The 17117-nt window shown below is 39.6% G+C and overlaps 1 protein-coding gene across 5 annotated transcripts in view; it reads left to right on the forward strand.

Annotated features, from left to right (window-relative positions):
- Positions 1-17117, forward strand: part of CARD11 (caspase recruitment domain family member 11) — a 116445-nt gene that overhangs the window by 66702 nt on the left and 32626 nt on the right. The window contains exon 2 of one of the 5 annotated variants that reach the window (XM_009971368.3): positions 1902-2027. The exons of 3 other annotated variants lie outside the window; for them this stretch is intronic. In XM_009971368.3, the coding sequence (XP_009969670.2) occupies positions 2015-2027 (13 nt within the window). In that variant the 5' untranslated portion in view covers positions 1902-2014. Of the gene's footprint in view, positions 1-1735; positions 2028-17117 lie in introns of those variants that run through there. One more of the 5 variants, XM_033000349.2, reaches the window with a different exon arrangement.

Below are 17117 nucleotides of genomic sequence, written 5' to 3' on the forward strand. Positions count from 1 at the left end.
AACTGGAATCCCTTCCAGAGTCCCTCTCAATATAATCCTGATAGCTAAACTTAGGCCCTCACCAGTCCAGGCACAGGTGCAAATGCATGAAATTAGAGGAAAGATAAGGGACAATTAGAGCAGAGCTGCCCCACACATTTCACTGCCTGGAATATATTCTGCTCCCTTGTGATTTTCACAGGCTACAGGTTTTCAGTTTGGTAAGATCACATTTGAGTATTATTGTAATGACACTTTGAGCCATGTATTTTCTCCCTTACATTTCTTCTTTTCACTTTACCATCTCACTTCCTCCATTCTGTTTTCTTTGATGCTGCTGTATCCTTTGATAGTTTTTCCACTGTACTTTTATACTTAGTTTCCATTTGTTGCGTTTTCCTTTATTCTCCAACAACTATTTTTTCCTTTCTCATTCTTTCACTCCACTAATATCCTCATGCTTTTTCCCTTCAATATTCCTAAATTACCTATCATAGGTCACTTATTCCTAGTGTTTCTGCTTTTATTTGTTAGTTTCTCTCATGAGATAAAAACATACCCATGCACATCCCTATATGGTTGCTTTCTTCTAGCCCCAGTCACCCTCGCAGACACGCATCCCTATTTCACACATGTAACTCTTTCTTCAAGGGGCCTTTCCTTTGATTCTTACGTATTTAGGACCTATTGCTGACTCCAGTGAAGCTTCACTTGTGTGTGTCTACCCAGAGCAAAGGGTAAAGGGAGTGACTGGGAGCAGAGCAGTATCTGTGCCTTGTTTCCCACCTGGAGGTCAAATAGGCAATAGCAGAACAAGAACCAGCTTGTCATGCAAGTGATTGAAGCTAAGGATCCCGGAGCAAGATGGCAGCAGTGCTGCAGGATGCTTCTGGCAGTGTTGATGGCTCTGGTCCTGCAGGACTGGGAGGACGGTAAGGGAAAGGACTGGCAGACTTTGCTTTTGTTGGCTTGCTTGTGGAGGGGGGGTCTTAGTTGCAGCCGAGCAGGTGAATGTCCTTAGTGAGACCACCAATGGTTGGATTTGCATGTGTGGCCTTAAGTTTGGAGTCCAGCATTAAAGCAATACAAGATACTGTAGCTTTATGTCAGCAGAGACTCCCTTTGAAAAATACACTGTTTAAAGTATCATTCAACTGTAAGTTAATGTAATGCTTGTATAAAGTAAACCTTGTTTACCACCTTTTTAGCAAAAGCAGCTATAAATAAAATAGATGCTTTCTTGAAAAGCCTTTGAAACCTTAGGAAAACCCAGAACTCCTTCTGCCTGAAACTGTTGTTTTTGAAACTCTGTTTTGTTTAGTCCTTCCTTTTTTCTTTCCTTTCTTTTTTCTTTCCTGCCTACTTTATAGCCAACATGTGCACTGAGAAGCAAGGGCTGCTGCTTCGTGGTTGGAGAGGCACAGCACCAGTAAGGCTGGCATTCCGCATGTCGCCTTTTGCCTGAGGGAAACATGCACTAAAAGTCTGGAGAATTAGAAGTGAGACAGTAGAGACAGCCTACTTCTGTCTGAGCCACTAGTTTGTGCTGCCGCTGACTCTGCCCACTGTTCTTCCTGGGGAAGGGGCAAAAGTGCCTCTTTATTTGCTTACAGTGGTACTTCAGGGCTCTGCTGTCACCTGCATGCAGAGTCATTTGCAAACAGGCCATATCGCTGGGGAGCAGAAATGTGTTTTTTTTTAAACTCTAAGCAGATTTATAGTCTGGTTTCCTGTCAGATCTTTGCATTTTCCTTCTCCGCCCCTCCCAGCCTCTGACACACTTTTTCTTAGTTTCTGTGTCACTGTTTGCTCATTCTGACACCACTGCACTTGTTTCCTTCATTCCTGATTCTCCCTAAACTTTTGGCACTTTAGGGACCAGGGGGTGTTTTGCTCCTTGTGTTTCCTTTACTTTTCAACAGCTGCAGAGCACAAATAACCTCTCTGAGACTCCTGGAGAGACACTGACAATTGCATGGAGGCGACATAGAGGGTTTCAGCCTGCAGCAGCTGCAGCAAGACAGCCCAGTCATTCATGAGCACCCAAGGTAAGGAAAGCAGCTGTCAGATCAGCTCCACCTCACTGCTGGCTAGGATAGCACTTGACTCTAATCACTACAAGTTCCACTTTCACCTATCACCTTTTTTGTGTTCATTTTCAAGAGTATGTTTCTTTGAAAACGATTGTGCTCTCGCCTTCCTTGCCCTCAACAGGTCTCGTTGTACTTTGCATGCATGGATACTTGGAGCTCAGGGTTCAGTGAGGTAAACAGGCTGTAGCTGGAGGTGCAAACATGTTTTTACAGAAAGTGTGCACCGAGAAGGAAAGTTGAAATGGAGGTCTAGAGAGGGGAGATGAAAGGAGTGATCATCAGCTCTGGTCTCCAGGGTATTTCTGGTTCTACCCATAGTGTGCTGTGCCCTAGCCTTTTCTTTAAATTGCTTCTCTGGGGATTTATGCTTTCTGTTAACTAATAAAAATAGTTCTTTGTTATTTTCTCTTTTAATTTGTTCTTCTCACTTCCCTTATTATTTTCTCAACCATAATATATCTCTTACCATCTTTTTCACTATCTTTTTATGCCTGTTTTTCATCAAGCATATTTTCTGTGTGACAAATGTTCCCCTTGTTCGTTCCTCTCCTTTCCCTCCGCCTTCTCTTTCTTGCCTGTGCAATAGACTGTACATCCTCCCCCATGTTCTTAATCTTTTTCTCCTTCCCCTCTGTCAGTTCCTTCTCTGTCTTGTGTTCCCCTTTCCTACTGCTCCTCTGGCTTCTCACACGCACTCCTACTTCCTGCTCCATCTGCTTTCTTATGCACACAGCATACATGGCTGCCCTGCAAAGTTAATTTTGCACACACAGAGAGGTGTTGCCTCTCCACTGCATATATGTCCTTGCACATATATGCTGCTTTCCACTCTGTCCCTTTCATGTACATGTGCATGATTTGCATATTTACAGGTTTGGGGATGCATCCCAAAATACAAGACTTTTATACTTGCACAGCTTCCTTCCAATTCTCAGACTCCTATTTAGTCATTCACAACAAATAACCGCTGTCATTCTGTCTCTCTGTTTCTTTCTGTCTCAAACAGAATCTTCTGACACCTATAACACACCATACCTTCCTCTCTACTCACAAATACAGCCTGCCCAGACTTTGTATATTCTATCCCTTCTCTTTCTATCATCCCACTCCTTCCTAAACCCTTACCACAACTCTCCACCAGGTTTCTCTATCTGTTTTTATCTTGATGTTGCATTCATATTGGGAGGAACTACTAATGCAAATGGTCTTACTCTCTGCTGTGTTAGCATCCCTACTGAATACTTGTAGGGGAACTGGAGGAAGTATTGCAGTCTCTCAGCTCCTCTTTCCTTTGCAGAATATGCAGGCTGCAGCAGAGTAAGAGTTTAGTGATGGGACTGAAGGTAGATGAAAAAATGGGAGAGCAGAATCCAAAATGTCTTTGGAAAACTGTAAAAATAGTTCATCATAAGCCTTTTTACTAAATAAAGTTTTAAACTTCCAGCCCTACAGCACAATTTATGGTCTGACACTGGTGTAGTTTTGTCCTGTTGATTCCTATGGGATTCCAAATCCCAGAGGGAGAGGTTCTCAACTCTAATGCTGCAGTGGGAGTAACTTTGCTCCCAGGATCTGGAAAGAAGCTTATGTATTGGTGAGTCAATAAGATCAGGCATGGCTAAAAACTGCCAGCAAGGACAATATCTGGTATTATTCCTTGCTTAAGTTTATAAGCTTTGAACCAGATATGACAAATAAGTACATTTCTTTGATGAAGCTTTTTGGCCTCACCTTCTTAAGCAGTACTATTGAGACTGAAGATTTATTTCTAGGGATGTTCTGTTGTGGGCTTTTGGGAACTGAATAAGGATCCCTTATTAAACTCAACTGAATTAATAAGAGAATTATTATGTGGTAGAATTCTCTTAGCGATCTGTCCTGCTCTCTCAAATTGTCCGTCTCCTTATGAGTGAAAGGAGCTTAAATTTTATGTTTGCAATTATAATATATCCTTTCTGATTTGGAGCTAGCAAACTGTGGCCTTTGAGCTGTGAGCATTCTCTTCTGAATACAGAAGCAGGTACATTAAAATATCTTTTTGTTTTAGATCTTGTGAAAGTCCACAAGCCTAGAACAATAAAATGAGATATGTTAATTTTATAAATACAGGTCTAATGTGACTCTTTCTGACTCAATTACAACTTATTTTGTGATGTGAAAAGTACTTACGTTCCTTTTAATCATTCTGCAAAACCTGCATGATGATTTTGTGCTTTGTTTTTTCAGTATTCTGTGCCCCCATTACTGGTTCTTTCTGTAAGGCCTTGATGTCTCCCAGAAATAAATTGGCTGAGACAACATCTCTTCTCTTTCTCTCCCTCCCTTCTTTTTCTTTTTCATCATGATAGTTTGCTGTATGTTGAGTTAAAAATGAGCATTGCCAGAGTTGGGTTGTGACACTTGGCAAGGGGTCCTGGAGCCAGAAATTCTTTTGTGCATGTGTGTGTGTCTCCTTTCTTGAGTCTTATGTCTGGCAGAGGAGAAATATCAGCTGAAAGAGCCTGGAAACTTTCCATCCTATCCAGCAAATTGCTATATTGTGAGGGCCAGTCCCAGGACAGAAATTCAGAACCACGTTTCACTCCTTGTTCTTATGCGAATGGTTACTTCCAATTAGATTTAACTCTGAATTAAGAGAAAAATAAACTTTCAACATGTGTGAAAAGAGAACCATCTGACTGCATGTATCCTAAAGGCAATTTGATCCTTCTCTAGAAGGATGCATCCCAAATAACTGGGATATGCTGAAGAAATCTGAATGCGATAGACCAAATTATCTTGGTTTATATACTGTTGCTTGGTGACATTTTTAATCAGATACTTGGAATGATTGCTCACAGAGGATGAAATTTATAGAGATCCTTATTTCTCCCAATATTATGCTTATATTATTGAGAGAACAAGCTACCCACTTTTTAGCAGATGTCGGAGCTCTCTCTCTGATATTGAAATGCATGTTTCATGAAGTAGGAATGCTTTGCTTAGATGTGGTCATTAAGGTTGTGTAACTGGTGGTGAAATTTGACCTATGGCAGCTTTTTTGTAAGTAGCCTTCCTAGTGATCTAAACAAGGAGTAAGAGACCAGTTCTTGTGACTTTGAAACTGGAGGGTAAAACCATAAACCTCACCAAGTTTAGTCAAGTTTTGCCACTGATATGAGCGAGAAATTATTTTTGTCTTCTCTGTTCTGTCACTGCTGCCTGTAGGATTTGCATTCTCAGAACACTGTCCGCTTTGCTGAGAATACAGTATCTGCAGTGGATCTGCAATTCCTTTTTCAGAACAAATGATGGGGTTTTCTCAGGTGTACATGTAATATGATTCTCCATCTCCTCCCTTCCCCCAAACTCTCTCGTAAGTGCTGCCTTCACCCTCTAGTCTGGGTCAGTTATTTAATGGCAATGAACATTTTCAGGAAGGTAACCTTTCTGCTTGTGATTTGTTCAAGGACTCTGGAATTATAATGGTTGCTGTCAAATGTATATAATTGGTCTCTGTGGCACACATCCAACGAGTGATAAAAGCTTCTTTCTCTCTGCTTCTTTAGTCAGTATTCTCTCCCTATATTACCCTCTCACTTTTGCTCCTCTCAGGCAAAAGGAGAATTCAGTGCCAGGCTGTTTAAAGTGCAATTTGACAAAACAGCAGATCTGCCATATACCCCATCATGGTGTGTGCTAGCTGTGGGCAGTGGATTACTCCTTGGCTGGAGGTTTTCACACTGACTTTAGTTAAAGGTCTTTTCTGAACTTTGATTTTGAACACCTCTCTTCCTTCATAATCTTCTGCCAAATATTTGGGCTCTAGAAATGGTCATAGTTTGTGAGTACCATGATTTCACATGCTTAATGATCTACAGGGGGTGCATTTAACATTTTACCAGCAGCCTTTGTACTTTAAAAGGCAAACACACAGGGTTCTTTTTCACAGCTTATAAAAGTACGTTACTAATACCACCAAAAGCTGGCAACATGTTGTGCATTGTCTGCTATCACTGCTGAATGTGTAGCGAAGAGAATGTTCTTGTTACCTTAGTCCTGCAAAACCTATTTTATCTTCAGTGCTGGATGGGGCATTACTTTCTAATGCTGTCTACTTCAGTGAATCTGTTTAGCAACTCCAGAGGAAAGAGAAATTTGTCAAATCTCACTGAAAATCTACCAGAAATGTCAAATGAAATGCTATAACATTCTGGTTTTGTCAAAAGGATGAAAGTATACAAAGCTGAGTATGTGATATTATTTGTAGTAATTGTTGCCTCAGTGATTTTGTCTGTGTAAGGTTAACACTGTGTAGTATTAACAGATATGTTTGTTCTGGTCCCTGAGGCCAGTTTGGCCTTACACAGATATACCTGTTTTTTGCCCAAGTCTGTTAGTCAGCCCTGTTTTTTGTAGTTCAGGGGAGAAATTCAGCTTCAGTGTAACCAATGAAAGGATTCCCACTGGCCTCCTGAGCACTGGCTGTTGGCTGCCAAATTTTCCTCAGGTTGTAATTGAGGTGCTGAAGAGTAAATTTAACATAGGCTTTCTGTTTAAAATGGGATAAGGATTTTTTTCCATTTGAATGGAGAAAAAGCTGTATGCTGGCAGTACATATATGGATATCATTAGCAGTTAATGGATTGTTTCCACTTCATTTTTTACAGCTTTATATGTGTATAAACATTTCTAATCTAGCTGTGCCCATAGTTGAAATCAGTATGAGTATGCTTAGTAGGTTATTACACACTTTTAATATATTTGAGCACAAAAGTAAGTTCCTCCAGGTTTTGAAACACCAATAAAGAAACCTTTCAAATGTTTCCCTCTCTGAATTCTGAATCCTGAGCAAACTGGGAAAACACCCGAACGTTGCTTCAACTCTTTTTCTAAAGATTACAGCAAACACACTTCATTTCCAAACTACAGTGCACCTAGTGATTGAATCTTTTCTACTTGATCATGAACTGAAAGATTATCACATTTCTAAGATCATTCGAAGGCTTTTGGCTTTTAACATCTCAATTAAAATAGCAGTGACAGTTACAATTCAATGACCAAACCGGTCTGTTGCATGAAGTCTGTGTTTAAAAGAATGTTTCCTCCCTCGTTGCAATTTTGTGTGGATCCTCTCCAAAGCCTCCTGGTGCATCCCGGTCTTTTACAAGAACAAGTCACGCTATCTATCCAGCAGCTTCTGCCTACATCTCTATTTCTTGACTTTTTCTGAATCATAGAATCATGGAATCATTTAGGTTGAAAACTACAGTTAAGATCATTGAGTCTAACCATTAATCTAACACTACTAAGTCCAACAGTAAACCATGTCACTGAGCACCATGTCAAGGTAGTTGCCATTCCATATATTTTTCATAGTTTAAAATGACGTAGTTAGTGAGATCATCAAACTCATTTCACTGATGACTTGCACTGACTGAAACAGAAAATTGCATAAGCTTTTTCCACCTTCTTTACTATTGCTGAGCTGATTTTCTCCTGGTAAAAAACCCAAGCTTAAGATAAGACTCTTCTCTGCTACTACACTGCTAGTCTTCCTTCACAGTTCTTGCAAAACCAGGCAGAATAAGTCTCAATATTTAATTGATTAAGAAGACTTTGGTTGTGTTTCATCCTTCTATTAACATATTCTTGTATTTTCAGTTAAATATTTTTCAGGAAGACCTAAGACTAGCATGTTTTATTGTAAAAGGTTTAATTTCCTTCTGTCTTTTATTCTCTCATTTTTGCAATTTATGTCATGAAAGATATCAATGCTGTATGAAGCAAAAAATATTTAAACTTTTGTGCTAGGGCAGAAAAGAGTGTGTTTTTCTTCTGCTTTAGTTAGAAAAAAGTGAAGGAATATTACATTTCCTGTAAGGCTGGAAACACTGAATCATTTGTGTTTTTGTTTTGTTTTGGTTTCTTTAATCTGCAAGCCTGTGGTCTGAAGGAAAAGTGGTAGTTGGGCTTTTTCATATGGAGTGTTACATTACAGAATGGTGCTTCTGTGACTTGCCCATATCCATAGTGAGAGCAGTATCCAGGTAGTTCTGCTGGATTACATGCTATTGCCAGCAACTCTTTGAATCACTGAACAACTAGGGTTGCACACCTGGGAGAGTAGCATCTGGCTCCATAGTTACCTTATGCCAGCTGAGAATACAACATCAGGAAGGACTGAACTTTTTCACCTGCAAAGAACAATGGGAAAATGCTAGATCTAAGACATAAACGGTCAGAATTTGAATGCCTCTTGGAAGGCTACAACTTTAATTACTAGCTTGTGGTACATTGTAGAACTTTCTGCAGTGCAGAAAAATGCAAACTCATTGTAATTGCATCATTATAACATGATAATAGTGCATAAATCTAAACCTATTTGAGCAGGACAGTATCAGAAATATTGGATGCAAACCTATTAAATAGCTATTGCCATCAGCAGAGATCTAAGTACAGTCTCTGCACAAAGGGACTGGAGCAGTAAAGATAAATTGACATTCAACTACTGTGGGGAAAGAACATGAGAAGAGGCATAGGATTGTTTGTTACTGTTATTTTGGTCCTCACAGGACATCCCAGGTCTTCTCTACCTTCAGTCTTACCTGTATGTTAGACTTACCTCACTTGTCTTGTTTAGGATCTCCTTTCTTCTTTCTCTCTGATTCTGATTACCATCGCACATACAGTAGCTTCATCAGGTGAGTGAAAATAACTAACAAACTTCTCTCTATACAACGTACTTTAGAACTGAAGGTATATGTCCCCTTCAATTCGTGACTGATACTAAGGGAAATGAACCAATACATCAAGCAAAGCAAATGAAGAAAATAAAAAATCAGAGGGAAGGCAGAGGTTGGCCATTTTGCTTTAGCAAGGTTTCTAGACCTCACCAACTAAGTCCTTTTTTCATCTGGGAGATTATTCCACCTTGTTTACCTTGTGGAGGATGCTTAACACGTACAGCTGGCTATAGTAGTACAGGTTGTTGAGGCTGTGCTTTGTTTCAGACAACGTGGTCCAAAATTGATCCTCTGGTGCTGGTCTCAGTCCAGCTGGGATTGGGACGACGCACAAAATAATGACAAACTCACTTTAGTTTGTGAAGGGGGAGCATTGCCAAGAACAAATGATGCCATCCTGTATGCAAGCCCCCCAATTTATTACCCAGTGTTTACATATTTCATTTCTGTTTTTCCCATCCTACTGACCTTCAGATTTAGTTTGTTTACTGACTACTCGCTCATCATATGCTCCATAGGTGGTGTTCCGACCTGCAGCTTCTCATGCTCGCAACAGAGTGTTCCACACTGTTGCTTCGTTTACCCACAACCATCTTTCTAAGCTGAAGGTCAGTTTACAGTTTTGCTAACTACCAATTCATTGTTCCCACACTCCGGTCCTGCATGTAGAGCCTCTGTAGAGTCAGATCAGAACGTCAGAATCTGTGGGTTGTGCAATGCCACATCCTGGCATTCTGCATTATGCTCTATGTGTCTAGAAGTGGGTTACTTCCCACCTTCCTCCACCCCTCACATGGAGGCAGTGAACTCCAAAGTCTCAGACCAGAAATTTGTTCTGCCGTGAATCTGGCCTCACACAAGCCCAGGGGGAGACATGCAGCTGTCTGCTGCCCGAACCAGCAGTCCTTATTTCCTCCAGTGAAGAACACAGTGAACTGAGTAAATGCCTTCTGATGGTTGGATGTGGGTTATCAGTCACCAGCTGGACCGTTCCATCCTGAAAATTAATGGCAACATTTTTGGCTAAGTGCTAAAAGTTTGCATATAAGAATCCAAAAGGAGTAGATGGTTATTGCTTTAAACTTGCTTTATTTAGAAATATGCTTTACCAGAATTATCCATTTCAGATCCTCGAACTGTGGAGTGAGAACGTTTAATACCTTTTTTAACTTGCTAGGGTGAGTGACATCATAAATATTAGAAAGAAACAAAGAGTTATTCTGGAAATTTGAACTGGGGTAAGTCTGATTTACAGAGACCGACATCACCATTCCACTGAAGATACCAGGGACTGTGCATGTCAGTTGTTTGAAGCAACTTGATAGTCCTCTCTCAGCTCACCTCAACTCTACCATTCACCTCATCAACACCACTGCTAATAAAATAGCTAGTGTTACCCAAGTCAGTCCTGACAATAATGTCTCTGGGTTGTGGCTGTTTGCTATTGCCAATGAATGATAGTGTAACAGCAATGTAAAATTGGCCTGATATATATGAAGCCAGGCAAAATAAAAATTGGTAGTGACTTTTGTTATTTTTGGCCTCACATTTTGAGTAAACGTTATCAGAAGAGAGCAGGAGGCAACATTCTATTTTTAAAACACATTGTTTCATTTTATTTTTTTGAGGTCAGATTTCAACTCATTACAATTAAAGCTCTGCCAAATTTTATTTGAAAACTTTGCTGAATTTTATTTTTCTGAAAAGACTTCTATTTCCTAGTGATTAAAAAATTATTGAATTTGTGAAATGGAATAAGGAAATATTGTCTGAATGTCACAGTGTCTCTGTTCTTCATCCATATCCATTGCAAATGCTGACTCACTGAGTTATGTGGGACAGCATTCCAAAAATGCCTGAGCAGCTTCAGCCTCTGAGACTGTGGTTATGCATCTGGAAGCAGTGCTGCTGAAGACTTGGCTTTGGCCACTTGGTGCTGGTTTTGCACTGCCTTTTTTGCCCTATTGGCACAAGCATTTGCAGAGTGATGTGGTGAGCTGGATGAAGAAACCGATCCAGCTGAAATTTAACCATGCAAAAAAAATATTGTTTTTTCACTGGACTACTTCCCACCATTGAGAAGCAGGAATGAGCAGCCAGAATTAGGCTAAGGACTCTTCTTATGATTTCTAAAAGTTATTAAACTATATCAGTTATCAGAATTGAATTCTTAATCTCATATGTGTTAATGAGAAGATAGCCTCCTGTGTATTTTTACTGCTTTTGAAAACAGGACATTGGTAAATAGTACTCTTTTTGCAGTTTTTACCATTACTTTTTATATATTAAATATATTTTAAAAGACAAAGAACATGAAAGGTGAAATACCAGTCTTCTGTCTCATAGCTTCCTTACTTCCAAGGAGGCAGGGATATTAGTACAGAAGGACTAATTCTAGGGGAGATAAATGGTCAGGATGTCAAAATAAGGTGTATGGTTCTCCTTCCACATGTTTACTTTCTTAGAGCCAGCATTCTTCCTGCTGTATGCAGGAAGGAAAGTGAAGACACAGCCTAGAAAACGAACTGTTCCGAAAGAGTCTTCTTGCTTGCTTTTCATCAGAATATAGACTGTCGCTTCTGCTAGGAGGCTTTCAGATGAGAAATGGAGGGAGATGCTCTAGGTGTAGCAAGACAGGTCATCATCAGAATCTGTTGACTGTGCCCTTGATTTTGGCAATGTGGATACGTGGGTATCATTTACCCACTCTGTCGGCTGAGCCTTACAGCTGGTATGAAAATACTGCTGTACTCACTGGCGGCTGTCCTGAAAACTGAACAGTACTTTTAAAGCATTGTGAGATCGTCAAGAGCAAATTAGTCTAACAGCATCCAAGAAAACTTCACTGTCCCCAAACTTCTCCTGCCTTACTACGTAGAACATTGCTTGATGTATAATTTCTTCTTTCCATACTGATAATGAAGAAGAGATGGTTTTGTCACGTTGCAAAGCAGTAAGCTTACATAATGCTGCAACCACATTCTTGGATGTTTCCACCTTTCAGGTCACATTAGGGAGTGTGCAAGAAATAAAAAGTTGCCCACCCATAAGTAATCAAAAAAGGGTAAAAAGCCCTTTTACCCTAGAGAATGTTGTCATTGAGAGCAGCTAAGGGGCATGCCTACACACAGAGTTACTCCAAAAGCTTTTCTAGCAATCCAGGAATTATTAATAATTACTCACTCTCAGGACAGGTCCTGTAAGCACTTCCTCCCACACTAACTTGCTATGAACAATCTCAGTGTGAGTATACGGAGAAAGTACTGTTTTGTGGTTACTGTAGTTCATCAGCCCTTTCAGAGCTCTCCCACGGTACTTGCCCACTTCTCACTGAGTCCTCTCTTCTGTCATATTCTGTATTTTGTGCTCCCTCACCGAGACACCTCATGGAGCAAGAGTAGGACAATGCCTGTCCCTGACTTCACCTCAGGTAACCATCTGTGTTGCTGCGCAGGGAAATGTGCTCACGTAACCCTCTCATACAGGCATGGGTGGACAAAGGCAGATCAAGAGCTCCTGTACTCTCAAGAACTCTGGAGAGAAGATGGTAGAGGTAGCTCACGGTAGACAGAATTTTACCCAGGAATGCCAGCATCAGTGCTGATATCAGCCTAGGACACATTCTAGGAATGCTAATAATGAAAAGGCTGGACACATTTCCTATTTTAAAGAGGCTTTTTAAATTCTCCATTATGCTTCCTTTAAAAATTTGCTTTCATCTTTCTGATGTTTGCAGTACCCTGGAGAATACTGTAAGTTCTTTTCTCAGTTGATGAGTGTATTGCTTTTATAGGATTTGAAGCACTTACTGACCTGGGTAGCTTACCACAAAATAGGATTTTGAATTCAGATCCAACTTGCTCTATCTTGCTTCTGTTTATAATCCAGAGTGAACCTTATCTGTTGTTATTTTATATTTCACGTGGTGCTATATCCTGCTGGAGTAATTACTGCCATAGAAGATAGAAGGGCCTTGCCATCAAAGAAATAAACATGTGAACACAGCACATAATTCTTAAAAGGTCTGAAACCTTAGTGGAAGAAAGCAGGAGTTAAACTGGCTCCTGCATAACAGTTGCTTTGTTTTACGCTTGACGTTCCATCCCTGTGCCTAATTCCTCAGTCTTGTCTTCCATGGTGACTTCGTTAGCAATGATGCTAATTAAATTTCATATTTACGATTAGAAAATAAAATCATCGGACCTTTTTAAAATAGATTTTTATGAGTTTTGGCTCAGTTAGCTGAGTCAGCACTGTAGATTCTGCAAGGCTGAACTTACCAGCTTTGAAAAAAAGGATAAATATAGCAAGTGACGATGGAAGGAGAGTCTAATCTAAAACTTCATATAGTTTCTACACTGTATTAATTTTTGAGCATAAGAAAAATAATTTTGATTTTATTCTTTATAGAAAGAAATATTGTTAGTCTTGTAGAAAAAACCCTTCTTTTATTATGTCTTAGAGGGTTCAAAGCTTAAAATTTCATCTAATTCTTAAAATCTCAATTGTAGTTGGAGACAATATGCTGAAAAGAGATTGATGCATAAGCAGTGTTTACCATCACCTGTTAGCTAGCAAAATATTTATTTAATGGATTTAGAAGGGTTAGAGTTAACACAGGTAAGCACTGACATGCAGTGACTTCCCTGTGGTATGTATACTATTGCAGAGTTTATACAATACTGGAGAATCAGAAACTACTTAAATACTGCTGCCAGCCAGATTTATGGATGCAGCATAGAACAGTTTCCTATTCATGTAAAAATTAGAACCTCACAAAATTTTAAAGGCCCATTTCCCAAGAACTTAGCATTTGAAGAATGCTCCCGTTGTGAAAAGATTTTTGAAAGAGCTCAGCTTCAATTTAAGCATGTAAGAAAGACCTGATTTTTAAAAGTGCTTAACACTCAGCAGCTCTGTGATTCATAATGCTATCTTGTCCCACACTCTGAGGCAAGTCTTGCAAAAATCTGGCCATTTATTTTGATGCCTAAATGCGATCTACACTCTTGAAAAGCTGACCCAAATTATGAGCTGTGCCATTGAGTAGGGATGACAAATAGAGAAAATCAATCCTCGTGTGTGGGAGCCATTTACTAGTGCTCATATTACATGTAACCTTACTTCATACACAAATACAACACTGCATTTAAAACAAAGGCTTTTCTGCACATTCTGCAAATGCTTTTGTTGTTAGCTTGTGATACTTTATACTACGAAATACAGTTAATTCAGATAGCATATAAGGAATTATTGTGCTTCGAGGCATAAGTTAGGGGAATAAAAGAAAACTTCCACTGACTTTTAGTTCGTTACCACCCTTTGTGCTTTTAAGCATCTTCTAAAGATCAGGATTTGGTTTCATATAATCCTGCAAATCTTGCTTTTGTAATATTGTATGTAGATGCTGTTTTACCAGCAGCTGCCTGTGCTTAAAGACTGGGATGCTTACAGATGGAGTGTAATTCTGGCATCACTTCAAAGTTGCTATTTTCACAAATATTTATTTCCACAGTCAGTAGAGAATTCAGTAAAATTCTCATACTTCTCCTTATGTTGACGCATTTTCAAGAACCACACTCAGGTGAAGATGGACAGTTGGATTTCTTGTTATTTTAGTACTTTGCTTCTTTGGTCTTTTCAAAAAATACATGTTAATCATGAACTGAACTGGCCAGAGTTTCCTGATGAAACCAGAATTTAGTCTCTTCCAATGGTTAGTTGATTTTTCTGGGATAAATTTTCCACATGAAAGCTTTACAGCATTTTATTCTGTATCATCAGAGCAATGGACTTAGTTATGGAGAGAGCAACAGAAGATGCTTAATTTCTTCTTGCAACGCTTTGAAGGTAGAAAATACAGAATTGCCAAGTATTTGGTATTATCTCTTCCCCAAGACAGCAAGACAAGGTCATAGAGAGGTTACCACTTACAGAAATAATGTACAGTCCCACTAAGTAAAGAATCAGACAATTTTTGCCTTAAATTGCTACAGAAGTGACTTAAAAGAGCCCTCTTGCAGGATGGGAAGTGAATTGTCTCTCTGTTTTCCAGAGATTGCTTTTCTGCCCTTAATTGCAGGCCTTACACTGAGGCTTCTTTGGTGACGCAGAATTGTTAATGAACCCCAGCTGTATTATCTGCAGGAGAGGAGGACCTGTGTGAGGTACTCCTCAGATCTTTCCTGCTCCATCCAGAGCACACAGCTCTCCCTAACTATGAGACATTTCTCTGCAATGGTGTCATATTTGAAAGTTACCCACAACCTCTGTTCAGAAGAAAAGGGAAGTAAAGCAGCCCCCAGCACCTTTCTATCTGCTATATATAGATAGTGAGTTTGAGAGAGAGGATGGTGGGTGTATGTTTCCGGAGCTACGTGACACAGTCCTGTGACACTGATACAAGAAGGGAGAGGACACACAACAAGAAGAGGAGGTGACCAGAAAGCATAGTGGGAAAAATCTATTAATAAAACAAGTACAACCATTTCCATGTGAAAGGAGAATTCTAATTTCCAGCAGTAAAATAGAGCTCCTTCTGATTCCTGGTGAGGTTTTGTCCTTCCTAGGCGAGGCTGCTTGTGATCTATTGTAGACTTTTTCTTGTCAAATGGCATCTAGTTGTCTTCTTTGTGTTTTGTGCTCTGCTGGCTGAGCTGTTCGTGCAGCTTTAAGCAAGCTTACAAGGATAGAGGATTTTGTCAATGAGTAGAACATCAAGGACTATGGCAGTCTGTGGCTAGGAGTGAAGCTTACTTCTTCCAGTGACCTTGAGGTGGAAAGACTACAGGTATTTGTTATGTGAGGCATGTATGCCATTCTTCAAGGCACAGCCAAACTAGCATGTGCAACACAGCAGTCTGTTCTTTAAAATTAGAGTCTATTTTAAAGTAATAGTTACAAAGAGATCACAGATTAGAATAAGGCGTGGATATCTGTTCTATCTACGTGAAGTTGTGCATTTACGTAGAATGAACAAAATCTGTATGTGAGTCATAGCAGTCATCACCCTTAGAGACTGGACAGTGATCCAACAGAATATATTGTTAGCAATTAAGAGCTAAACATGAATGGATAAGTCTTCATAGAGCTAGGTGGGGAGCTATTACAGCTTTGCATAATGCATTTAAGACATTTAACTGAATTGTATTCTCATCACAGTCCATGCTGCTATTACAATGCAGTAAACAGTTTGCATGTGGGTTATTTTTCATGTGTTTGGAGTAGTATTGTGTGTTAAGGTTGATTTTTATACGATGGTTATGAGAGCTGGCTTCTTATTTGTTCGTTCTTGTATTTTGTGTATTTTGACTAACTGTAGAATTCTTAATTCAGGGTTCTTTCTTACATTCCTGCCATGTTATAAAGCCTGCTATATGAGATATTATTTTCAAGATTTCTTGGACCATGGTGAATTACAGTGAGATTATCTGACAGTATTCAAGATTGGAGTGTAACCTTTTCTGCTGTAAGAATGGCCTATGCATTTACTGTCAGTTGTTGCTGGATTTGGAGATTGCTAAACTGGAGTGCAGTCCTCCCATCTAATGTGTTCTGCATTATCCTTTGACTGTTTGGGGATAAGAGTATCACCTACAAGGAATTGCTATGACTGCATGGAAGATGTTCTCTGAGTGTTTTCTGTTATTTTTTTAAACTTGTATAACATAAAAGTTTGTAGAAAATGTCAGTTTTTGAAATAAAGACTAAGTAACAGTTTTGTGTGGCAGAGCTACACTTCTCTTTTCCTGTTTTGTGTGACTCGTATTAATAGAAGTGAAGTGTTAATAACACTGGTGAGTTAATAACAATCTGTGCAAGGGTTATGGGAGTTTCATTTGTATGTATCAGCAAATGAATCTTTGTCCTTACCAGGTTTTGATGCAGCTCAGTCTATGCAAATTCTCTATGAACACTGGCTCTCTGTACCAAAGAACATGCTGGGTTTTGTAACACATTTACTGGGACCTAACCTACAATCATGAAATCCATTTGCATGTTCGGGCAACTTGAATTTTTAATTCAGAACTCCTCCTAATCACACAGGACTTGCCCCCAGATATGCTACTTCCTCCTCCTCCTAAACTAGTGAGAATCTCATTATCAATTGTAAAAACAGAGTGAGTCAGTCTCAAAAAAAAATTAACCTGGGACCTGGTAATGACTTCTGAAGCATTTGCTGGACCAGCATTCTCATGAGCCCTCGGCAGCCTGAGGATGACAGCTTCTTTTTTAGATCTTGGCTTTTAGCACACACCAGTTGAAAGGAAATGCACATGTCAGTAGCTAATGCCGCACTCTAGAAAAAAAGGCCAGCTAT

This window comes from Tyto alba, unplaced genomic scaffold, assembly GCF_018691265.1.
Source record: "Tyto alba isolate M040663 unplaced genomic scaffold, T.alba_DEE_v4.0 Super-Scaffold_28, whole genome shotgun sequence".
Lineage (NCBI taxonomy): Eukaryota > Metazoa > Chordata > Aves > Strigiformes > Tytonidae > Tyto > Tyto alba.